This window comes from Sus scrofa, chromosome 8 (genome assembly GCF_000003025.6).
Source record: "Sus scrofa isolate TJ Tabasco breed Duroc chromosome 8, Sscrofa11.1, whole genome shotgun sequence".
NCBI lineage: Eukaryota > Metazoa > Chordata > Mammalia > Artiodactyla > Suidae > Sus > Sus scrofa.
Genome location: NC_010450.4, coordinates 38477906 through 38504152, shown reverse-complemented (window position 1 = coordinate 38504152; position 26247 = coordinate 38477906). Strand labels below are relative to the sequence as shown.

At 39.0% G+C, this 26247-nt stretch overlaps 1 protein-coding gene across 14 annotated transcripts in view; it reads left to right on the top strand.

Moving 5' to 3' along the window:
• FRYL (FRY like transcription coactivator) overlaps nucleotides 1-26247 on the top strand; it is a 350059-nt gene that overhangs the window by 241686 nt on the left and 82126 nt on the right. For all 14 annotated transcript variants that reach the window (XM_021101186.1, XM_021101187.1, XM_021101185.1 and 11 more), the window contains 12 exons: nucleotides 2576-2813; nucleotides 4202-4387; nucleotides 5397-5483; nucleotides 6817-7085; nucleotides 11535-11730; nucleotides 12657-12781; nucleotides 14528-14585; nucleotides 18054-18145; nucleotides 21483-21655; nucleotides 23375-23535; nucleotides 24064-24174; nucleotides 25573-25727. In XM_021101186.1, the coding sequence (XP_020956845.1) occupies nucleotides 2576-2813; nucleotides 4202-4387; nucleotides 5397-5483; nucleotides 6817-7085; nucleotides 11535-11730; nucleotides 12657-12781; nucleotides 14528-14585; nucleotides 18054-18145; nucleotides 21483-21655; nucleotides 23375-23535; nucleotides 24064-24174; nucleotides 25573-25727 (1851 nt within the window). The remainder of the gene's footprint in view (nucleotides 1-2575; nucleotides 2814-4201; nucleotides 4388-5396; nucleotides 5484-6816; nucleotides 7086-11534; nucleotides 11731-12656; nucleotides 12782-14527; nucleotides 14586-18053; nucleotides 18146-21482; nucleotides 21656-23374; nucleotides 23536-24063; nucleotides 24175-25572; nucleotides 25728-26247) is intronic.

The following is a 26247-nucleotide window of genomic DNA, read 5'->3' as shown; positions in this document are numbered from 1 at the left end:
TGTGGCATACGGACGTTCCCAGGCTAGGGATCAAATCCGAGCTGCAGCCACCAGCCTACACCACAGCCACATCAACACCAGATACAAGCTGCATCTGTGACCTACACCACAGCTCACAGCAACACTGGATCCTTAACCCACTAAGCAGGGCCAGGGATTGAACCCTCACCCTCATGGATACTATGAGCCACAGCGTGAACTCCCACCTTCTTCCTGAAAACACCTAGCATTTCGCACACACTTCCTATCCTCATCTGTTGCAGGTTGCAATCAGAGGCTGAATGATAGTGGTCTCTTTAAGGATTTTGAGAAGAAAGGGGTTACTTTAAAACTTTGCACCATGAGATAAGTTCATCCCCTTCCACTCCGTCTCTTAAGTCTTGCTATAAATTAGACTGCATGGTTACAAACTTCTTGGCAGCATTAGGAAGGGAAAATAAGTTGTTATTTACAGTGCTATTCCTTGGGAAAGCAGGAAACAACTATTATTCAGTTCTACTCTTACTCCCTGCACCTCCATATAAGTCACCTACATCTTTGTGGGTAACAATCTGTATCCCTCACCAAAATGAAATTGCATCTACCAAGGCGTGGGATGGAGGAGCCTAGGAGAAGAGCAGACCTCTGAACAGTGATCAGCAGTTTGCTTTGCTCTTTACTTTGCTTATTTCCCCTGTGATATTCACTACTCATTAATTTATTTCCATAGGAGGAAAGGTTCTAGGGTCTGCTTATTTCACTTCCTACTCCTACTTCCTACTCACATCACAATTCCAAATGATAGATGTCTAAATCTTCTTTACTTAGAAATAAAGCAAGCAGGAGTTCCCGTCGTGGCGCAGTGGTTAATGAATCTGACTAGGAACCATGAGGTTGCAGGTTCAATCCCTGGCCTCGCTCAGTGGGTTAAGGATCCGGTATTGCCTTGACCTGTGATCTAGGTTGCAGACGCAGCTCAGATCCCTTGTTGTTGTGGCTCTGGCGTAGGCCGGTGGCTACAGCTCCGATTAGACCCCTAGCCTGGGAATCTCCATATGCCACGGAAGCGGCCCTAGAAAAGGCAAAAAGACCAAAAAAAAAAAAAAAAAAAAAAAAAAAGAATTCCTCAAGTACCTCTAACCTGTAAGCACCTCAGAAAAAAAAGGAAAAAAAAAAAGAAATAAAGCAAGCAAACATACATTGTAAATTTGCAGACCTGTCTACTTTCTCTAAGGAAGGTTAATTAGTTGTCCTGCCTTAGATCAGCCAGCCCCTATTGTTCTCATCCTGCCTCTATCCCCTGACCCACACTTAAATTCATGGATTTAAGCAATGTTGAAATGACCCATAAAGCCAGCAGCAAGGAGTCAGCCACTCTCCTTTCCCACATTATTTCCGTGATGCCGCTATCAGAGATAGAATACTGAGCTAGAGACCCTTATCATACTGACCCCATATGATATTTCTGATATTCTTTGCTGCTGCCTCGTGGCTTGCTCCCGAGTCTGTCTGCTATAGTACTTTTTCTCTTTGGTCTACTTGTCCCTTGAAGGGTGGCTTAGTGGAGACCAGAACTGAGTCCAGCAGGGCGAAGCCTTTGATAGCTCTTCTCACCTAAATCACTGGTTTCCTCCTCTGTCGCTGAGGATCACTATCTTCCCAGCTGCCCAAGCATGTAATTGTGGCATATCTTAAATATTACCTATTTATTCATCCAGGCTGTTTCCAACTCTGATGCATGGGTCTTGATGGTCAATCACAAAAAGAATCCTCTTCAGCCCCCAACAGAAACTCTTACTCACAAAGCATTTTATATTGGTAGTGTCACCGCCACAGCCATCTTTTATAATTTTCTTGAAATCCTCTTGCTAATACTACGCTCATGTCCTCATACTCTTTTGTTGTCTTTAAAGGGAATTCCATATGGCCTCTCCTATAATTTATTTAAACTCTTTTAAAAGTCTTACGTGTTAAACACATTTTTTCCCACCTTTTTTTCTAAACTCACGGCATTTGTGATGTTTCTCTTAAATTTATCCTCATTCTCACCTTCAGAAATTACTTCTTTTAAATTGATGCCATCTTGATGTGTTGTATTTCTCACTTTACAATCAGACAGGCATCTTATATTTAACTGTAACTTCCGCAGCGTGAAAGGAATGATAGAGGTAAATCATGTCCTATCCAGCGTTAGTGAAGCACTAAATAAATGTGAGCTAGTGCTGAGGTATTATATGATTAGATATAATTTTTGATTAATTATTAGGATAACATAACAGTACTTTAAGGATTAAAGAATTTTCTTTAGTTCTGATTTGTCACTCTGTTTTCTAAAGTACATATGAATTAAGATCAAACATGTTCTGATTTATAGTAAAAATAGCAATAATATTAATAGATTGATATATGAAATTAAGTGAATATGGACTAGCATAAGGGCGAATATATAGCATCAAAGGTGAACATTGGTTCCTATCCTCATACTTCTTACAAATCAATTGAGAGGACATATTTTCAAGGACTTAGTTTTCAGTTTTAGGTAAAGAACTATTGGGAAGGTTTTTGAGGTTCGCTAATGGAATTTTGTTCTTGGTAGGCTCACAATTCATATGGATGAAGAACTGCGTGCTCTGGCTTTCAATACTCTGCAGGCACTAATGCTTGATTTTCCAGATTGGCGGGAAGATGTTCTTTCAGGATTTGTTTATTTTATTGTTCGTGAAGTGACGGATGTCCATCCCACGCTTCTTGATAATGCTGTAAAGATGTTGGTACAGTTAATAAATCAATGGAAACAAGCAACCCAAATGCATAACAAAACCCAGGACTCACAGGTACCAAACTCCGTCATGATGTCCCTCTGCCTGTGGTCAGTGGTCTGTGACCACTAATGTTAAGACAGATTGACTTTCTCGAAAATTGAAAGTTTGATAATTTTCATTCCCTTTCAAGGTGTTCCTAATCCCTTAAACTTTCCTATAGTTTATATATTAAATATACTGCATTTGTGTGTCTAATCTTTCCTACCTTCTTGCTTTGGTTACAATTCTATTGTTTTGTTTCATTTTTTGCTTTTTAGGGCATATGGAGGTTCCCAGGCTAGGGGTTGAATCAGAGCTACAGCTGCTGGCCTATGCCACAGCCACACCACCACCAGATCCAAGCCACGTCTGCCACCTATACCACAGCTCATGGCCATGCCAGATCCTTAAGCCCACTGAGTGAGGCCAGGGATCGAACCTGTATTCTCATGGAGCCTAGTCGGGTTCGTGAACCATTGAGCCACGATGGGAACTCCTGGTTATGATTTTGAATACACATTAGAAAGTAGAGGCAATTCTAGCTCATATTTAGGTTGTGTCCAGTATATTTAAAGCTGATGTAATAGAAAAATTTTGGTAGTCTTCCAGTTGAGTTATTTGATTGTCTTGTCAAAGGCACCAGTCCCTGTTTCACTTATACAGTATGTGTGCTTCTTAACCATCCTCAAATTGATTTATGGTTATGTAAAGCCTTAGAACCTTGGACTGTTAGAACTGGATCATCTAAGCCAGCCCAGCTTCTCAGCCTTTAATGAGCCTACAAATCACCAGGGACCTGGGAATCTCTCTCTCTTTAACAAGCTCCTAGGTGATGCCACACTGCTGGTCCACACTTTGAATCCAAAAGATACAATCCACTCCCTTCATTTTCCACCTAGAAATGTTAGACCAATGGCAATTGTCAGCTTTAAGGCTTTTATGTAGCCAGAGAATGATAGAACAGGTACAGAGTTCCTGTTTAAACTGCCAAGTAAATGCTTTTTTCACTGTGTAACTATGACATTTTTATAAATTAAATGCATTTTCCATGGCTTGAGGAATTCCCATTGTGGCTCAGCGAGTTCAAAACCTGATTAGTATCCGTGACGATTTGATCGCTGGCCTCACTCAGTGGGTTAAGGATCCAGTGTTGCTGCAAGTTGCAGTGTAGGTTGCAGATGCAGCTCGGATCCCATGTGGCTCTGGCTGTGGTGTAAACTGGCAGCTGCAGCTCCGATTTGACCCCTAGCCCGGGAACCTCCATGTACCGCAGGTGCGGCCCTAAAAAGAAAAAAAAAATTAAAAATGGCTTGAGCTGAGGTAGAACTGTAGCCATAATTTTGATGATTTGCTTTAATCTTTATTGTTCTACTGGGATGTCTCTACGTATGTCATTTTTTAACTTGTGTTTCTTTTTCAAGCATGGTGTGGTTAATGGAGCGTCTCATCCCCCTCCTCTGGAAAGGAGCCCGTACTCCAGTGTGTTCCATGTGGTCGAAGGGTTTGCACTTGTCACTCTCTGTAGCAGTCGACCTGCCACCAGGAGGTTAGCCGTCAGCGTCCTTCGAGAAATACGGGCTTTATTTGCACTTTTGGAAATACCTAAGGTAAGACTGGCTATTTCATTCAGCTATCTAACGAAAGCACTTCAGCTCTCTCCTTTTGTCCCTTATTCTGTTTCTGTTTTTACTATCCAGGTATAACTTAATTATAACAAGATCATTTTGATAGTGTATCTAAGCTAACCCACCTGCCCTAATTTCCATTTGTAACAAATAGAAAAATAGGGCTAAAGTGAGTGTTTAATGTTTACCTAGGTTGTGCTGGTTTTTTTGTTTTTTTTTTTTAATTTTTTTAATTTTTAAAAATGTTTTTTAAGAGTTCCCGTTGTGGCTCAGTGGTTAACGAATCCGACTAGGAGGTTGCGGGTTTGATCCCTGGCCTTGCTCAGTGGGTTAAGGATCCGGCATTGCCGTGAGCTGTGGTGTAGGTTGCAGATGTGGCTCGGATCTGGTATTGCTGTGGCTCTGGGGTGGGCCAGCGGCTACAGGTCCAATTCGACCCCTAGGCTGGGAACCTCCATATGCCACAGGAGCAGCCCTAGAAAAGGCAAAAAAAAAAAATTTTATTTTAAAAAAATTGTATTAAAGTATAGTTGATTTACAGTGTTTTTTTCAGTTTCTACTATACAGAAAAGTGACCTAGCCACCACCCATATGCATACATTCTTTTTCTTTTTTTTTTTTTCCATTTTCCATCATCTAACCCAGGAGACTAAATATAGTTCCCTGTGCTGTACATCAGCGCCCCATCACCCATCCATTGTAAATGTAACAGTCAGCATTTACCAAGCCCAAACTTCCTGTCCATTTCTCTCTGTCTTTACCCCCCAGGTCTGCCCTTCATGTCCATGATCTGTTTCTGTTTGGTAGATAGATCATTTGTGCCATATTTTAGACTCCACATATAAGTGATATCATATGGTATTTGTCTTTCTCTTTCTGGCTTGCTTCTCTTAGTGTGAGAATCTCTAGTTCCATCCATGTTGCTGCAAATGACATTATTTTTCCTTAAACATTCCTAACTTTTTTAGACATGCGATGTCTTTTTTTGTAGGGTGATGATGAATTAGCCATAGATGTGATGGACAGGCTGAGCCCATCCATTCTTGAGAGCTTCATCCATCTCACTGGGGCCGATCAGGTAACTATAAGGATTTCATGCTATTCAGTCTTGTTTTGGAACCTAAGACATATGTATATACATATGTGAATTTTCTTCTTACAAACGTCATTCCTTAGAATATATTTTTGAAAATGGTAAAGTTCTTTAAAGATTAAAAAAAAAAAATAGGAGTTCCCATCATGGATCAGTGGTAACAAACCTGCCCAGGATCCATGAGGATTCAGGTTCAATCCCTGGCCTCGCTCTGTGGGTTAAGGATCCGGCGTTGCCCTGAGCTGTGGTGTAGGTTGCAGACGCTGCTCAGATCCCATGTTGCTGTGGCTGTAGTGTAGGCCAGCAGCTACAGCTCCTAGTCAACCCCTAGCCTGGGAACCTCCATATGCTGTGAGTGTGGCCCTAAAAAAACAAAGACCAAAAAAAAAAAAAAAGAAAGATTGCAAAAGTGATGGAAGGATAACTAAGAAGCTTTACTACTTGAAATCACTTTTCTTCTTGTTTTGGAATCCTTGGACAAGAGGTTTCTGTGCTTTCCATGTAACACTTGGCTCTTCCAATTCTTGACTTATGTGTGACCAAGAGAGATAATAACAGAATTTTATAAACCTAAGAGACGGTTATAAATCCGTGCAATTTGAAGAATTCTGTTTTAGGTTATTAATTGTGAATTGGCCAACAAGAAGAGAAATGGATGACTCTCTTGTTGTACCTAAAGTTGTGCCTGGCTCAGAGTGGATACTTTATGAATATTTGTTGAATAATTGAGTGAATTGGGCCTGTTTACTTTAAGACTCCATTTTTTGTTGTTTTATTGTCATTCTGTTGTTTAAATCATTAATAATTTGCTCTGAAAGTACGTCTTTATCTCTTTAGCTTAAGAGCTTTGAATATTGAGAAAATAGTGAGAATTTGTGCCTTTGGGGAGGCTCCCATTTTCCAGTCTGTTCCACATCTGCATAGATAGGGTACATCAGCCTGAAAGTTAATGGTTCATTTTTGAATTCTCTGGTGGTTTCAGTGTGGCTATGAAAGTTGCATATTCCTACATGATTTATATAAGTGGTGGTTCTTAACCTTCTTTGATTTATACATCTTTTTGAGACTAATAAAAACTATGGAATCTCCAGAAAATTGCATGTACCTGTGTGCGCACAAACCTTATTTGCAATTTCAGGAATTCTCCCTTACATGTACCTTGGCCCTCATAGTACCCCAGTTTAAGACCCTCTGTTCTAGAAACTACCAATAGGCCACATATAGTTTAAAGAATTTATATGGTAAAATTTTGAAAGTTGTTGAAATATGATGCAATAATTAATTGTTTTTGATTTGTTTTGTTTTTTTCTCTTCATAGACTACTTTGTTATATTGCCCTAGCTCAATAGATTTACTGACATTAGCAGAATGGAACTCCTCTCCTATTAGCCACCAGTTTGATGTGATTAGTCCATCACACATATGGATATTTGCACATGTGACCCAAGGCCAAGACCCATGGATTATAAGTCTCTCCAGTTTTTTAAAGCAAGAAAATCTTCCAAAACACTGCCCTACAGCTGTGAGCTATGCTTGGATGTTCGCCTATACAAGACTTCAGTTATTATCCCCACAAGTTGATATAAAGTAAGTTATTTTCCTAGCATAAATCCGAAAATGTATAGGCTGCCAGCCTTCCTACTGTGTGCATTTGATAAGTTCTACAAATTGGGAATCCCATAAATGACATGCCATAATGTACTGGGGTGCAAAGGGGTGAGATGAAATTTGTAGAGATTATAGTATCATAATCCTTCCATTCTTTTTAGGTAATGTGGTCTCACCAAATTGTAATAGTTAATTTACTTAAAGCTGCACTGCTTGGTGCATAGTTGGTGTCCAGTGAATCTGTTTTTAATGAAAGAATTAATGAGGAAAGGGTCTGAAGAGGAATATGGAGTATGGATGTGGATATAGATAAGTTTGTAGCTAAAAAGTGAGAAGTAAAGGGAGTTCCCATTGTGATGCAGTGGAAATGAATCTGACTAGGAACCATGAGGATGTGGATTTGATCCCTGGCCTCACTCAGTGGGTTAAGGATCTGGGGTTGCCGTGAGCTGTGGTGTGGGCTGCAGACTCAGCTCAGATCCTGCGTTGCTATGGCTGAGGTGATGGTATAGGCCGGCAGCTGCAGCTCCAATTTGACCCCTAGCCTGGGAACCTCCAGACACTGCAGGTACGGCCCTAAAAAGCAAAAAAAAAAAAAAAAAAAAAAAAAAGTGAGAGGTTAAGACAAACCAAGCTCGTTGACCTTACTTTTCATGACAACATTGAAAGGAAGGCCATCTGCTGATAATGTCACTCAGTTGTGGTTCTCAGACTAATGGTAAAGAGTCAGAGTAACTGGTGATGTGATGGAGAGTTGACCGTGGCTTTATAAGCTGCAGTTTTGTCTTGCTCTTAAATATAGGCGAGAATTTGTGACCCTGATTTGGGGTTCCTGATTTCACCTTATCCAATATGCCATTGATCTAATGGCGTGTAATGAGTCGTCTCATCATATAACTTTGTTCATATAAACCCAACATCTGGATAAACTTAACATCTTAGGCTCACATTAAAGGTGCCACACAGAGTTCCTGTCATGGCTTAGCAGAAACGAATCTGACTAGTATCCATGAAGTTGTAGGTTCGATCCCCGGCCTCGCTCAATGGGTTAAGGATCTGGCGTTGCCATGATCTGTAGTGTAGGTCGCAGCCGTGGCTCAGGTCCCATGTTGCTGTGGCTGTGACTGTGGTATAGGCCAGCAGCTATAGCTGTGGATTAAAAAGACTTAATTAATTAATTAATTAGTTAAAGGTGCCACAAACCTGGCTTCTCCAGTCTGTTCCCCTTACTTTCTGTCATCGACATCCATAGACTCTGTGTTGGAACCAAAAACCTCTCAAAATTCACTAAATGTGATCTGCCACATCTATTCCATGACCTTTTTTTCCACATGAACCTAGAATGCCTTTTCCTCTGTATGCCCACATCTGACATATTGCAAATTCCACTTTATTTTTATGCCCTTCTCATAATTCCAAACCAGAATTATATATCTATTTAGATTCTCAGATATTGTGTATTGGATGCTTTTTTCAATTAAATTATAGTTGATTTATAATGTTTCTGCAATTTCCATTGTACAGCAAAGTGACCCAATCACACACATTTCCCTGTGCTGTACAGTAGGACCCCATTGCTCATCCATTCCAAATGTAACAGGTTGCATCCTCCACCCCCAAACTCTCCATCCATCCCACTCCCTCCCCCTGACAACCATAAATCTGTTCTCCATTGCCATTGTCTGTCTCTGTTTTATAGATGGGATTATTTTTGTCATATTTTAGATTACACATGTAAGTGATATATGGTATTTGTTTTTGTCTTTCTGACTTCACATAGTATAAGAATCTCTAGTTGCAATCACATTGTTGCAAATGGCATTATTTTGTCTTTTTTATGGCTGAGTAGTATTCCATTGTGTATATATACCACATCTTCTTAATCCCTTCATCTATCGATGGACATTTAGGTTGTTTCCATGTCTTAGCTATTGTGAATAGTGCTGCAATGAACATAGGGGTGCATGTATCTTTTTGAATGAATATTTTGTCCAGATAGTATGCCCAGGGGTGGCATTGCTGGGTCATATGGTAGTTCTATATTTAGTTTTCTGAGGTACCTCCAGACTATTTTCCATAGTGGTTGTACCAATATATATTCCCACCAGCAGAGCAGGAGGGTTCCCTTTTCTCCACACCCTCTCTAGCATTTGTTATTTGTTGACTTGTTCATAATGGCCATTCTGACTGGTGTGAGGTGGTACCTCATAGTAGTTTTGATTTGTATTTATCTAGTAATTAGCAATGTTGAGCATTTTTTCAGGTGCCTCTTGGCCATCCGTATGTCTTCTTTGGAGAAATGTCTTGGTCTTCTGCCCACTTTTCAGTTGGGTTGTGGATGCTATACTTTTAATGAACATTCACCACCTTGCATAACACTTATGAACTTATTTAGTTTCCCTTAATTACCATATTTGAAATTATAAGCCCCTTCCTACCTCCATTCCCTGTATCACCTTTCTTCTCTATTTTTCTTCATCAAGCCTAATACCATGGACATTATTTTACTTCTGTATCATGTATCTCCCATAGCACACAGGATGACAGTGATTTTTTTTTTTTTATAGGTTTTTGGGTTTGTTTGTACTGTTCTCACTGTGCTCTTTAAAATACTAAGAGATGGAGTTCCCGTCATGGCGCAGTGGAAATGAATCCAACTAGGAACCGTGAGGTTGCGGGTTCGATCCCTGGCCTCGCTCAGTGGGTTAAGGATCCAGATTTGTCATGAGCTGTGGTGTAGGTTGCAGACGCAGCTCAGATCTGGTGTTGCTGTAGCTCCGACTAGACCCCTAGCCTGGGAACCTCCATATGCCACGGGTGCAGCCCTAAAAAGACAAAGACAAAAAATAAAAAAATAAAATACTTAAGGGACTATTGATGAATTAATGAAGTGGTGTGTAGGGATTGCTTATCCTAATATACTATAAATCTATTGAAGACTGAGATTATAATTTAGTATAATTTTGTTTGCTCTCAGTCCTCGATCCTAATGGAATTTTTGTGTTTGTAAAGATTTATGGAATTGTTCTGAAGAATTTTATTGGTCTAATCTTTCCAGACAGAAATCTAACAGAATCCTTAAAAGTACAGATATTCTTTTGACTGCAATTCCTGTTTCAGGAATTTACCCAAGAATATAAACTTTCATTATAATTTTTCATATATTCAAATGCATAGTGCTGTGTGTATTATGGAAAATTTTCTATTAGCTAAAATATCCAACTCTAAAAGTGTGGCTGTATACCTCATGATAATCTCTGTGATATAGCATTCCGTCATCAAAAAAGATGTCATAAAAGGGTATTAAAAGCTCATGGACGATATTTAAAGCATATGTTAAGTATAAAAAGCAGGTATGAAACAAAAGAAACAGTATGGAGTTCCCATCTCAGCGGGTAACCAACCCGACTAGCATACATGAGGACGCGGGTTGGATCCCTGACCTTGCTCAGTGGGTTAAGGATCCAGCGTTGTCATGAGCTATGGTGTAGGTCACACACTTGGCTTGGATCCTGCATTGCTGTGACTGTGGTGTAGGCTGGAGACTACGGCTCCAAATTGGACCCCTAGCCTGGGAACTACATACGCCGTGGGTATGGCCCTAAAAAAAAGACCAAAAAAAAAAAAAATGTCATGAAAGGGTATTAAAGCACATGGACGATATTTAAAGCATATGTTAAGTATAAAAAGCAGGTACAAAACTAAAGAAACAGTATGATTAGATTTTTATAACTTAAATGAGATAGATTCATGCCTTTATGTATTAAATTGAAGTTGTGTGGAAGAATATTCACTGCTTATTTTGATGTAGGTAAAGGTAATTTTCATTTTGTTTTCACTTTTGCCCTACATTGAGCATTTATAATATAAATGTGACCAGATAAAATTTTTTTCTTTTTTTCTTTTTTTAATCATAGTTGATTTACAATGTTCTATCAATTTTCAATTTCCGCTGTACAGAAAAGTAACCCAATTATCCATATATATATACACACACTCTTTTTCTCACATTATCCTCCATCACGTTCTATCATAAGTGATTAGATACAGTTCCCTGTGCTATAGAGCAAAATCTCATTGCTTAGCCACTCCAAAGGCTATAGTTTGCATCTACCAACCCCAAACTCCCAGTCCAACCCACTCCTCTCCCCTCACCCAACCTGAGATACTATTTTAAACTGTAGTGATAGAAATAATAGCTATATCAAAATGATCCTGTAATGTGTTTTAATTTTCAATCCAATATTTTATTCATTGTATCTCATTCCACAAAGACTTCGTAGAAGTAATAATAAAAACTATAAACTAATACCTCCCCTAAATGGATAGAAATTTAGCATTAGTTAAAAAAAAACAAACTTCAAAATGGGTTGTGTTATTTATATCTACTTGTTTTTCTTTTTTTTTTTTTTTTTTTTTTCTTTTCAGTAGCCCCATCAATGCTAAGAAAGTAAATACTACCACAAGCAGTGACTCATACATTGGCCTGTGGAGAAACTACCTGCTTCTTTGCTGCAGTGCAGCCACATCCTCATCATCTTCAGCATCTGCAGGTTCTGTGAGGTGTTCTCCTCCCGAGACGCTGGCGTCCACCCCCGATAGCGGCTACAGCATTGATTCGAAAGTGAGTTTTCCAGGTCTGCCACTGAGTCTGAATGGCCTTATAAATGTCATGTGTTAACCGGACCACGAAGTCACTTGATTGAAATGTTTATTAGTTACTTGGACTGATTTTGACTATAGTTCAAGAAGTCCCATTACAATCTTTATGGGTTTCATTGGAATCAATGGTATATAAAGTTTTGATTTTAGAATTTCCCCAAATTATGTAGTGGTCCAAATAAGTTGATTAAAAACAGCAATAGAGTCTTCATGATATGACACAGAATCACCTGGTGGTTCAAGGAAATTGACAAATTCTTTAATACTGATGACTCTTTTATTTATTTAAATTTTTCTGGGTTTTTTGTTTGTTTGTCTTTTTAGGACCGCACCCACAGCATATGGAAGTTCCCAGGTAAGGAGTCAGATCAGAACTACAGCTGCCAGCCTACACCACAGCCACAGCACTGCCAGGTCTGAGTCTGATCTACACCACAGCTCACGGCAACACCAGATCCTTAACCCACTGAACGAGGCCAGGGATCAAACCCACATCCTCTTGAATACTAGTCAGGTTTGTTAACCACTAAGGCACAATGGGAACTCCACTGATAACTCTTTTAGAAGCTTTTTTTTTTTTTTAACTCATTTTTACATATCAAAAGAAACAGATTAATGGAGGGAGGTGGCCTATAAAACAATGGTGAGTTTCTGTAAGAAATTAAGAGACCTGCAAATCCTGTTCTGTTAACAAACTGGCAGTGAGCGAGAACCACTGGATAAATCACATAACCTTTTTAGCTTATGTATACCACAGGCAAATCTTGAAGCACCATTCATTCTAAGCTCATCTATCCATTGTCCTTGACAGATACTGTTAAAACGTCAAATTATTTAGTTGGCTGTACTCTCATTAGTGCTGCTAAAAATATAATTTATCTTTTCCAGATTATTGGCGTCCCATCCCCTTCATCCTTGTTTAAGCACATAGTTCCAATGATGCGCTCTGAGAGCATGGAAATCACAGAATCCCTTGTTCTAGGTCTTGGCAGGACCAACCCAGGAGCGTTTAGGTAATTATCTTTCTATGTCTTCTCTATGTGCTCCAGGAGTAAATGTGGCTACTAGGAGAGCAGGTGAGGTAGAGCACTTATTATTAGGATAGTTAATTAGCCACGTACATTTAGGAAAACATTTCTTTTATTTGAGCCTTTATTTCCTCATTTTGATTGAGCAAATAAGATTTACCCTATTTTCTTCAAAGAACAATTATGAAAGTCAAATATATAATTATACATAAATTTGTTCTAGAAATTATAAAATGCCATGGGAAGCTTTAATTTTTTCCTATCCAATTTATTTAGATTATGCAGTGGTTCTATTAATTTATAATCTTAATGTATTGCTTAAAACTATAGTTTTTCCCCTTCTTGTTCAAGGAAATGTCTTTTCTTAAAAGAAATGTATATACATATTTTATATCATTCTTGATGTTTTTGAGAGCCATAAAGCAAATACTTCATTTTTACCTGAAGGTCTGTTTTGTTATTGCCTGCTGGACACTGAATTTATTCTTTTGAGATTGTCCTATATTGATATGAGGTGATGTTTGATGTTTTGTTTCCAAAATAACATGTACAATAGAAAATAGGCCAATGAATTGTACTATGTCTATAGGTGTGGGATGGTGTTCATTATAAATGAAGTTTTAGAAGATTATTTTATGACAAATAAATACACTCTTGTGCTAACAGAAAAAAGTGAGATGCATAAACGATCTCAATTTCTTTAAAAAAATAAAGAATAAATAGAAACAATTCTGAGGCATATACTTTGAATTTCTGCAATAATTCCTATACATGATGAAATTGTGGGTGGATTTTCTTTTCTTTTTTTTTTTTTTTTTTTTTGTATTTTCCAAATTTTGTACAGTGAGTACATTTGCAACCTAAAATCAGGATATAAGCCAAAAAAAAAAAAAGAAGGATTATTTTCATGTGGTTCATACCTTTTGACCCATTAATTTTATTGGTAAAAATTAATACTAAGGAGATAATAAAAAATGAAGTCAGAGATTAATTTACAAAAGTGTTTACCGGGCAGTATGTATAATTTTAAAAATTAGATAAAATTTTGTTGTTTGTCTTTTCTACGCTGCACCTGTGGCATGTGGATGTTCCCAGGCTAGGGGTCAAATCGGAGCTATAGCTGACAGCCTATGCCACAGCCACAGCAATGCCACATCCGAGCTGGGTCTGCGACCTACACTGCAGCTCATGGCAACACTGGATTCTTAACCTACTGAGCAAGGCCAGGGATCGAACCCACATCCTCACGATTATAGTCGTGTTCATTACCACTGAACCATGTCGGAAAGTCCAGAAATTAGATAAAATGTATTGAATCAGTTATAACTGGACATGGTTAGGAAATCACATCCAACCTAATACTAGAGTATTATTAATTAACATGTGAAAATGATTGTGCTAATATTAAGGAAACAAAGGAGACATATATGTTAAGGTTTAAACCATGTAAAATGCATGTGGGCTGGAAAATGATTGAACAGATAGTATTTATCTCTTCAAATTAGAGTAAGTGGCCTATACCATTTTTTCCTTTTTTCCAGATACTCTACAGAGTACATGTGTTATTTCACAACCAAAACAAAACAATAAAAATTGTGTTTAAAACAGTAGTACTAGGGTTAACCCTTGTCAGTTTAGATCATCATATTAATATTTATATGTAATTTCCCACATGTCAGGTTATATCTTTTTAGCTGTTAATTAAAAGAATGTATATCATTTTTCTTCTAGGGAACTAATAGAAGAATTACATCCCATAATTAAAGAAGCACTTGAACGAAGGCCAGAGGTAAGCTGTTTAGGTTTCTATCATTAAATATTTATTTGGCGTTCCCGTCGTGGCTCAGTGGTTAATGAATCCGACTAGGAACCATGAGGTTGCGGGTTCGATCCCTGGCCTTGCTCAGTGGGTTAAGGATACTGCATTACCTTGAGCTGTGTTTTAGGTCACAGACTCAGCTTGGATCCCGAGTTGCTGTGACTCTGGCCTAGGCCAGTGGTTACAGCTCCAATTAGACCCCTAGCCTGGGAACCTCCATATGCCACGGGAACAGCCCAAGAAATGGCAAAAAGATTTAAAAAAAAAAATTTTTTTTTGGCAAACACTTAAAATTGGCTTCTATATTCTATATAATAGGAACAAAAGTTAGGCATTCAGAAGTAAATAAATAAGTCTAGTACAGTTTTCAACATTTAAAAATATATAAATATATAAAAATATATATTACGTTGAAAATATTTTCCACTTAAAAATATATATAATATTCCCTTGTGGCACAGAGGTTTAAGGATCACCACTGTCACTGCGGTGGCTCAGGTTGCTGCTGTGGCACAGGTTAAATCACTGGTCCAGGAACTTCCACATGCCACAGGTGTGGCCAAAAAAAAAAATAAAATAAAATAAAATCAATAAGAAAATGAACAACCCAGTAGAATAATGGGCAGACATTGTTAAAAAAAAAAAAGATTAAAACAAATAAAACTCTTTATCCCCCCATTAGCGGTCTTACTTAGAAACCCATTCTGCAATACAGATATTACATTGATGTAGCTGAAGTGAGAATGGTCAGAATGCTCAGCATCTGGGTCGAAGTCTGTTAACCTTTGTAAATGACCAAATAGAACTTCCAGCTTTGCAGGCCATCATTTCTCTACGGCAACTACTCAGTTTTGCTGCATAAACAACTATGCCAGTGGGTGTGGTCCTATATTCCAGTAAAGCTCTATTTTGCAATTCCAGGCAGCAGTGGTCCAGATCTGGCCTAAGGGCTGTGTTGTGCCAACCCCAGGTCTGGATCCCCATATCTACACATCTGGTTCTGAGCAACTTTCAGAAACCACAGGCCTTGTGAGACAAATGATATATAAACTATAATTATAACAATGTATCATGTATTTAAATATTTATTTAAAGTCATAGGTAAAGGGTTATATAAGGTATACGAAGAAAGCCTCTGATTCTGCCTGTGGAGTAAGAGAACACTTTGTAGGTGAAGCATTGACATTTGTGGTGATTTTTTTTTTTGACCTTTTTGTCTTTTTAGGGCCGCACCCACAGCATAGGGAGGTTCCCAGGCTAGGGGTCCAATCGGAGCTGTAGCTGCCGGCCTACACCTCAGCCACAGCAACACAGGATCCAAGGCACGTCTGCAACCTACACCACAGCTCATGGCAATCAGATCAACCAGATCCTTAACCCATTGAGCAAGGCCAGGGATCGAACCCATGTCCTCATGGATGCTAGTCAGGTTCATTAACTGCTGAGCCACAGTGAGACCTCCTAGCAGTGAATTTTTGAAGCACCGTCCCCAGTGGACAAGCAAGAGAAATACAGTCTAAGTAGAGGAACAGCATTTGCAAACTTTAAAAAATTGGACATTGCAAATTTTTATTTGTAATTATGGGGAAGCTGATTCAATGTTAGGCTGGAAGGTAAGAAAGGAACTGTTTCATGAAAGGATCCTGGTTTTATTTTATCCAGCACACTAGTGTTCCCTGTATGGCAGTGGAATCTAAGAATTAGCTGGGAGCTTGCTAAAGAATTACAGTTTTCTGGGCCTGATGAAATGAGAATCTCTGAAGTGGAGCCCAGAAATCTGTTTTTGTTTTTTTTTAAGCACCTTAAATGAGTCTGATGTTATCTCCATTTTATAATTGATTAGATTTTTGTTTCAGAATTGTCATATTGGTTACAGTGCAAAATGATTTATTAGAGTAGCAGTGAATTTTAGGGGGAAAAATCATCATAGTAAGTGAGTAGGTGTGTACAGTGACATGCCTTAAATGTGAAATTTATTTTGAGAGCATTAGACGCACAGTCTTTCTATGGAGACAAACTGAAAACAGGTCAACCAAAACTTTGAGAAATCCACAGAGATTGTTGAGGAACCATTTCATTCAAGATGAATTGCAGTAAACTTCATGAGCTAAAAGAAACAGTAAATTTAATGAACTGGTTTATCCACAAATTGACCTGCTTTTCGAAGGCAGAAAACTGGATTGTGGACACGAAAGTGAAAGACTAATTTTTAATGGCCTTGTGTTATGAAAATTATATCGTGAAATAATGAGTTCCAGAAGAAAGGATTTAAGAGATGAATTCTGTCTTACTTTTATATGAGTTCCTGTTAGAAGCAGAATCAAGTGGAGATGTCACAGCTATTATTCTAAGGATTAGTACTTTGGCCCTAGTAAGAAAACATATTTATTCCTACCATAACAATTGAAGAAATACAGATTTTTTTTTTTTTTAACTGCCACACTTGCAACATATGGAAGTTCCTAGGCCAGAGGTCAAATCGGAATTGCAGCTGCAGGCCACAGCTACAGCAACACCAGATCAGAGCTCATCTGCAACCTACGCTGCAGCTTGCCACAATGCAGGGTCCTTAACCCACTGAGGAAGGTCAGGGATTGAACCTGCATCTTCACAGACACGATGTCTGGTCCCTAACCTGCTGAGCCACAATGGGAACTCCAAGAAGTTTGGTTTTGTTTGTATTTTTGTGTGTCAGAATTCACTGTTGAATGAAAAAACCATGGCCTGAGCAAAATCTGTGGGGTTTCTGTTTCTTTGTGATATTGTCCCTGCTCTTCGGTCATACTCTTAGGAGTGTCTTAGGGACCCTTCATCATCCAAAGAGGAAATGTTTCAATTCCTCTGAGGTTGTCGGATTAGCAAACCTAACCTAAAATGTTTTAGTTCCTTTTATCATCTCCCCTCATAAGTGTTATTCCTGCATAAAATGTCATCTGATTTTATTAGGCTCATTAATGTCAAACTATCCACACATAACCTTATTGACACGATAAGCCACCAGAGTGCCTGAAATCTCCGTCCATTAAGCAAAATAATGAGTGCCCCCCTCAAATTAAGACATTCACATCATTCTTTTTTTTTTTTTTTTTTTTTTTTTGTCTTTTTGCCTTTTCTAGGGCCGCTCCCCTGGCATATGGAGGTTCCCAGGCCTAGGGGTTGAATCGGAGCTGTAGCCACCCGTCTACACAGAGCCACAGCAACACGGGATCTGAGCTACGTCTGCCACCTACACCACAGTTCACGGCAACGCTGGATCCTTAACCCACTGAGCAAGGCCAGGGATCGAACCCACAACCTCATGGTTCCTAGTCGGATTCGTTAACCGCTGAGCCACAACGGGAACTCCAGTTCACATCATTCTTTACAAGTTCCACCAGCAAGTTTCCTGTCAGCTTTCTCAAAAGATCTTTCATTAACATCTTTGTCTCTTTGGGATAGAACATGAAACGGCGCAGGCGTCGAGATATTTTACGAGTACAGCTGGTACGAATATTTGAACTGCTGGCAGATGCTGGTGTCATCAGTCACAGGTCAGTACTGGATTTTGATGTTTAAAATTTTGGGATGATTAAAGAACATGTTTTTTTTCTCTTATGAAAAATATAAAAACAGAGAAACACCTTAGCAACAGCAAAAACCTGCGCCACTATAAACATTGTTTACCAAAGATGCATGTGGTTCATGAAACCTTGGCTAAAAAATGTACTGAAGATCTGCCACTGGTACAGATTTTTGCTTTAGACAAAAATTGGGTATAATGTTCCTATGGTGTTGCTATTTCCTGGGATGTTGTAATCTTGGCTAGTGGATAGTAACCTGTGTGTGTGTGTGTGTGTGTGTGTGTGACTGAGTTAACTATGTTTCACTTTGTCCTTAGGATCTTTTGCTTCTGGAGTTGTTAAAGTCATGTATTTAAAGGCTAAGCATTATAAAGTCTGCAAATTATTTCAATCAACTGTTAATCTATCATGCTGGGGAAAATTATGAAAACCATAAACATAATTCCTCACTGTTTCCACCCTACACAAATAAAAATGTAGAACCTAAGATGACTGTTGGAGTAAAGGCATCTCAACACTAAGAATAGCCCCTTGAGGATAATTTCATCAGCTTTATGTTGAGATATAACTATTTCTCTGGGAAAGTAATGATGTTGCCTGGCCATCGATAAAGAAACAAACAAACATTGGAGTTCCCATTGTGGCGCAGTGGAAACGAATCCGACTAGAAACCATGAGGTTGCAGGTTTGATCCCTGGCCTCGCTCAGTGGGTTAAGGATCCGGCGTTGCTGCGAGCTGTGGTGTGGATTGCACACACGGCTCAGATCTGTCATTGCTGTGGCTGTGGTGTAGGCTGGCAGCTGTGGCTCCAATTTGACCCCTAGCATGGGAACCTCCATATGCCTCAGGTGTGGCCCTACAAAGCAAAAAGAAAAAGAAAAAAAAAAATGAACCTGACCATTTTGAAAAAAGGTAATTGTAAAAAGATCCTGGGGAAAAAGTATTAATAATCCAACAAGTGTGGTATTTATTGTTACTTTGCCATTTGTCCCAATCATTTATTTCTCAAGTGTGCCTAACATCTTTCAGAATTGGCATAGAATGCTTTTGAAAAGTGCTTTCAAAATATAGTGCTTTTAAGGAGAATTTAAACCCTTGATTTACTATTCTCTTACAGTAAATGAAAACCAAATGAAAATAAAAAGGAAACATCACTTTTTTTAATCCTTCACAAAAATCAAACTAGAAGTTAGCCAAAGCAAATTTGACACTTGGTGAGCTCAATGCAAAAAATTAACCGAATACACATCTGAATTTTTTTTTTTCCATTTTTGACTGCTTCTAATGTAATATTAGCGAATGAGGAATCTGAATGTTATTGTTTGGGGAACTGCAAGATGTTGAATTTTGAAACTTAACTACAAAAGGTGGACTCACTTTTCAGCAGTAATGGTTTTGAACACAGTTGCATGTTTTGTTTTTGGATTTTCTTTTTCAAGAGAAATCAATATGAAGTTATCACTATTATGGACTTTGTACTTCTTGGTTAAGGAAAAAAGGATGAATTCTGAATGGCAAGAAGGCAGGGGTCTTTGTTTTTCTTCACCCAGGTGGTCCTGTGTGCCAGATACATAGTAGGTAGTCAGTGAATATTTGTTAAATGAGTGGCTGTTTTGTTCTGTTACAGTCTATTTAATCGTTTTCCCAGCCAACTAAGAAATCATGACCCAGGAGTTCCCATCGTGGCGCAGTGGTTAATGAATCTGACTAGGAACCATGAGGTTGTGAGTTCGATCCCCGGCCTTGCTCAGTGGGTTAAGGATCCGGCATTGCCGTGAGCTGTGGTGTAGGTTGCAGACGCGGCTCAGATCCCGCGTTGCTGTGGCTCTGGCGAAGGCTGGCGGCTACAGCTCCAATTAGACCCCTGGCCTGGGAACCTCCATATGCCGTGGAAGCGGCCCAAGAAATGGCAAAAAGACCAAAAAAAAAAAAAAAAAAAAAAGAAAGAAAGAAAGAAATCATGACCCAGAGTTTAAAAACATTTGTTTAAGGAATAAAGGAAAAAATTCATTGTGAATTCATTCAACCTATTTTTGACTATTATTTTTATCATGCTGTATCGTTGTGATCCCTTATTCTTATTCTCATGGATTTAGGATATGTATAAAAAACTATTCACAGGTATTAAAAGAATATTTTTACTTTAAAAATTATATATTTTAGAGGTACTTTACAAATAAAACAAGGAAAAATTAACCAAATAACTAAAGTGCTCTAAAGTAGCTATGGGTCACACCTGCTTACTCACCAATGGAATAAGACTGGAATCCCAGACTTGTGACTTAACCAAATAACCTTCATGCAGTCATTGGGCTCCAGACCCGGGAGCCCAGCTTCAAAGAGAGGTTTTTTCCCACCATTCCTGTGGCATGTGCAAGTTCCTGGGCTAGGCATCAAATCCTTGGCAACAGCAGTGACAATGCTGGGTCCATAACCCATGGAGCCACCAGGATTCTCCAAAGAGAGCCTTATTGTAGATGTACTTGAGGCAAGTACCAGGGTGTAGACAGATTTTATTGTTTTTTGTTTTTTAGGGCTGCACCTGCAGCATATGGAAGTTCCCAAGCTAGTGGTCAAATCTAAGCTGTGCAGTTGCAGGCCTATGCCACAGCCACAGCAGCGCCGGATCCGAGCCATGTCTGACCTACACCACAGCTTTCGGCAACACCAGACCCTTAGTCCACTGAGCGAGGCCAGGGATCGAACTCACATCCTCATGGATATTAGTTGGGTTCGTAACCTGCTGAGCCACATCGGGAACTCTAGATGGCAGATTTTTAAACCAGCACTCTTACTTGAATTCTCATACTTTTGTATCCCCAGTAATATCTATCCCAGAATCTTGCTGGGAATAAGTACCTAATGGGTATTTAATTGATTATGCTAAAAGTATAATATGAATTTGCAGGGCAACTATGCAAATATATAGAATTAGCCTTTCCTCTTTCTACCTTATAAACTGATCCTCCCTTTCCTATATGTGTTCTTATTTCTTTATTTCAAAAAAGCACTATATTTTGATGGAGAGAGAATAATATTTACAACTCACCATAGGTGATTAAAGTTGGATATGGAAATGAATAATACAAATTCAGTTGCAGTTCCTTAATTATGAAGCACTGTGTGTTTCTATATTTCAGTAAGCCAAAATCCTGTTCATTCTTTTTTTTTGCATATTAAATTAAATTTGACTATGCAGAGTTTAATATATATTACTCTGATTTTGATTATTAGGAATTTATTTTGACTTAAGTTATAACTTAAAATCACATTATTTTTACCATGTGTTTTCTTCAATATTTTCAGTGCAAGTGGTGGCCTTGATAGTGAAACACACTTCCTCAACAACACTTTATTGGAATATGTAGATTTAACTAGACAACTCCTGGAAGCAGAAAATGAAAAAGACTCTGACACCCTGAAGGATATACGATGCCATTTTAGTGCCTTAGTGGCGAATATCATTCAGAATGTTCCAGGTATGGTTTTCAGTGCCTCAAACTGTTCATGAATATTAAGGGACCATCATATTTTTTTTTCTCCCCTTGGGGTTTTGTAATCTAAGTTGATAAGCAACTTGTGAACGTATGAAAAAGTATGTCAGCATAACATATCTTTGAATTAGTGTCAGTGACTAGAAATCCAAAAGCAACCCAACATGGATTTTCAATGATAACCAAAACATGAACAAAAAATTGAAGAAATCAGTAGAATAAGCTCTTTGAACAAACTTGTTCCAGATGCTTTGTGCAAAGAGCATAATGCTCCAAGTGTTAATTGAGAATAGAACTAACAAGATACCTTTGACTGATGGGAGAAGGGTGTTGGCATGAATAAGGACCACAGTGACTCACTGATTCCTTTTACAAAGTGTACCTTTTATTGAGCACATACTACATGCCAGGCACTGGTTTAGGCAGCAGGAAGATTAATGTATGCAATTGCTTTTTGAAAAGTCAGAAATTCTTTCTTTACCTGTATAAAAATGTAGTTGTTGCCTTCGATATACAATGTAAATATAAATGTCTCTTTTTCTTTCTGGGAAAGAGTTAAAGTTATTTCATTACCTTAAAAAGTATATGCAGGAGTTCCTGGCATAGCACAGCAGAAATGAATCCGACTAGGAACCATGAGATTGTGGGTTCGATCCCTGGCCTCATTCAGTGGGTTAAGGATCCGGTGTTGCCGTGAGCTGTGGTGTAGGTTGCAGATGCGGCTTAGATCTGGGGTTGCTGTGGCTGTGGCAAAGGCCGGCGGCTACAGCTCCGATTAGACCCCTAGCCTGGGAACCTCCATATGCTGTGGGTGCAGCCCTAAAAAGACAAAAGACAAAAAAAAAAAAAGTATATTCAAATAGTTGACTATTGAAGTCATAGCAGGTACATTAGTTTCAACTGCCAGGACCCTGTTTTGAACTTGAGGGGCAAATGATGCTATGTAGAGGGAAAGAACATTTTTTCTCTAGATTCTCTAAGCTGAAGTTCAGTGGTCTAAAGATATAATTTACCCCATTATTCAACACTTGTCAACAACTTACACATTGGTTCTTTATGATACTGAGTTTCTTCAGCAAGGACTGATGCAGAGAACTTGTAGAATAGATTTTTTTTTTTTAATGGGAAGAATCCTTGGAGATCATCTAAACCAGCAGCAAAGGCAGCAGAATGGGTTTGGACTCTGGGCTGCACACTTCACTGCAAATAGATCAGCACCCCTGTTGTCTGTTGTGTATTTCAAGATTCCGTGTAATGATTCTTACATAGCTGAACATATATAGTCCAAAACCCTCTCGTGGTTACCAGTGAACCACAATCTACAAGTAGGTTGTGTTAATGTTGTGGCCAAGATAACCATGCAGCCAGCAACCCCCCAGGGAGAAGCAGGTCCTGACTCCCAGCTCTATGCCAGCCTCCAGGCAGCACTGTAAGTGCCATAAAATTCTGCTTGCCAATTTGCCATATTTCACAGAGCACTGCACTATGTGCTGACATATAGTCTGCAACTTCATTCCTGTGATTTGCATATATGTAAATAATGTCTGTTACTGTAGAGGTTAGGGCTAGGTTAAGATGAAAACTTTTGCTTTCTTTTTTCTTTTTTTTTTTAAACAATGTTACATATTCAATACCAAGTAAGTGACATGCCTCCTAAGGAAAAAGGAAATGGAAATAATTTTGCCACCTATTTTTACTTTACAGTGCACCAGAGAAGAAGTATTTTTCCTCAACAAAGCCTTCGTCACAGTCTGTTTATGCTGTTCAGTCACTGGGCTGGTCCTTTTAGCATCATGTTTACGCCTTTGGACAGATACAGTGATAGAAATATGCAAATTAACAGACATCAGTACTGTGCTCTAAAGGTATTTACTTAGAAATCTGATTTCTTTTTTCTTATGTTAAATTTTGTTTTTTGTCTCTCAGTGCCTGGAATTATAAAAAAGATTGGGATTTCTTCAGACGCATTAAGACATGTACTTGCCTGCTGTATACAAACATATTATAAGTTTTTTTGAAAATATAAAATGCAATGCAAAAAGGTTCCAGAATCTATCAAAATTGGAAGCCATGTGGTTAAAGAACTAAGGATTCCATCCCCCAATCCTATTTTTCTACTTAAGTACTTTCTCTTGGTCTTTTTTTTTTTTTTTTTCCTTCTCTTCCAATACTGTTCAGACTCCATGCTTATTCTGATATCATGATATTTATTTCTTACTCCTAGTAAATTTCTTAGTTTCAAAAATTACTATTATGCCTTTCTTTGTAAAGAAAAAAATTAAAGATATTGTGGCTACCTACGCATGAGTAAAATATCCTGCCTCTTCTCGTTAAGCAACCATCATTTAACCTCTTAAATGTTTTAAATGTAATTCTAATATTATTGTTTGAAGGCTATGTCTGCTGTACTATGTTGTGGCCCTGTTGCAGATAATGTAGGACTTTCATCAGATGGCTATTTGTACAAATGGCTGGATAACATTTTGGACTCTCTGGACAAAAAGGTAATTACAAAAATTCCCTTTAAAAATTTACAGTAAATTGCCATTGCATTATTTGAAGTTACTGCATGGCCCATTGAAAATGTCTTTTTAAAATAAGATAGGCGGAGTTCCCGTCGTGGCACAGTGGTTAACGAATCCGACTAGGAACCATGAGGTTTCGGGTTCGGTCCCTGCCCTTGCTCAGTGGGTTAACGATCCGGCGTTGCCGTGAGCTGTGGTGTAGGTTGCAGACGCGGCTCGGATCCTGCGTTGCTGTGGCTCTGGCGTAGGCCGGTGGCTACAGCTCCGATTCAACCCCTAGCCTGGGAACCTCCATATGCCGCGGGAGCGGCCCAAGAAATAGCAACAACAACAACAACAACAACAAAAAAAGACAAAAAAAGACAAAAAGACAAAAAAAAAAAAAAAAGAATTATAAAATAAGATAGGCTAGAATTATAGGCAACAAACATAGTGTGTAAAATTAAATACGGTAGGAGTTCCTGTCGTGGCTCAGTGGAAACAAATCTGACTAGTATCCATGAAGACACAGGTTCAATCCCTGGCCTCACTCGGTGCATTAAGAATCCAGTATTGCCATGAGCTGTGGTGTAGGTTGCAGATGTGACTCAGATCTGGCATTGCTGTGACTGTGGTATAGGCGGGCAGCTGCAGCTTCGATTGGACCCCTAGCCTGGGAACCTCCATATGCCATGGGTGTGCCCTAAAAAGACAAGATTAATTAATTAAACAGGATACAACAACCTAAGACATTTCTAATTCCTATTTGGTCCTCATTTGAATAATTTAATTTCCCTTTTATATTATAGGATTAATACAGTGTGTGTGTATATCTCACAGTAGGGTTCTAAGTCAATACAAGAATATTAGTGTGTAATACCCTGAGCTCCAAGGAAGAAATATGTTGTTTGCTATGTTTAATTTTTTGACCACGCTCCAGTTAATCATGCTTTCTTGCCCTCCTTACTCTCATATTCTATGCACACAGATTTCACTATTTAAAATAGGCCTACTTTTTTTCCCCTGCAGAATAAATTTTCTGTTGGGTTATCAAAAATAAGCATAAAGCTTGATAAAAATAACTGGAGAGGTTAATAACTCACTTTGCTGAGAGCACTTAATCACTGTTCATATTCATCAGCCACCTCCAGGGCTCGGCTGGAGGAGAGAATTCTACTGCTCTTACATAAAAAGCAGGAGGCCACGTATAATTTTTCCGTGTCATTTTTTCTGCTGGCCGAATAACATAAGAAAGGGTTGAACAAAAGGAGACTTGAGTTTTGTGACGAAATACACTATTGTATGAACTGTATTATTTTAATAAAAAGGTAGAGGAGTAGACAATTAAATAAGATCTCACTCTTCTCTGTCCTGGGCAATTTCGTGACCTTTATGTAGGTTCATCAGTTGGGCTGTGAAGCAGTCACGTTACTGCTGGAGCTGAACCCGGATCAGAGCAACCTGATGTACTGGGCCGTGGATCGCTGTTACACCGGTTCCAAGAGAGTGGCAGCTGGCTGCTTTAAAGCCATAGCTAATGTATTCCAGAACAGGTACTCTCGATGTGACATGCTTTCGTATTTTATTTAGCTTCTCAAAATCATAACCAGAAGTTCCCATCGTGGCTCAGCGGAATCAAATCTGACTAGCATCCATGAGGATTCAGGTTTTATCCCTGACCTCGCTCAGTGGCTTAAGGATCTGGTGTTGCCGTGAACTGTGGTGTAGGTCACAGACATGGCTCAGATCCTGCATTGCTGTAGCTGGGGCATAGGCTGGCAGCTGTAGCTCCGATTGGACCCCTAGCCTTGGAACCTCCATATACTGTCGGTTCAGCCCTAAAATCAAAAGTAAAAGTAAATTTAAAAATAGGAAATGTGGAGTTCCCGTCGTGGCGCTATGGTTAACGAATCCGACTAGGAACCATGAGGTTGCGAGTTCGGTCCCTGCCCTTGCTCAGTGGGTTAACGATCCGGCGTTGCCGTGAGCTGTGGTGTAGGTTGCAGACGCGGCTCGGATCCCGCGTTGCTGTGGCTCTGCGTAGGCTGGTGGCTACAGCTCCGATTCGACCCC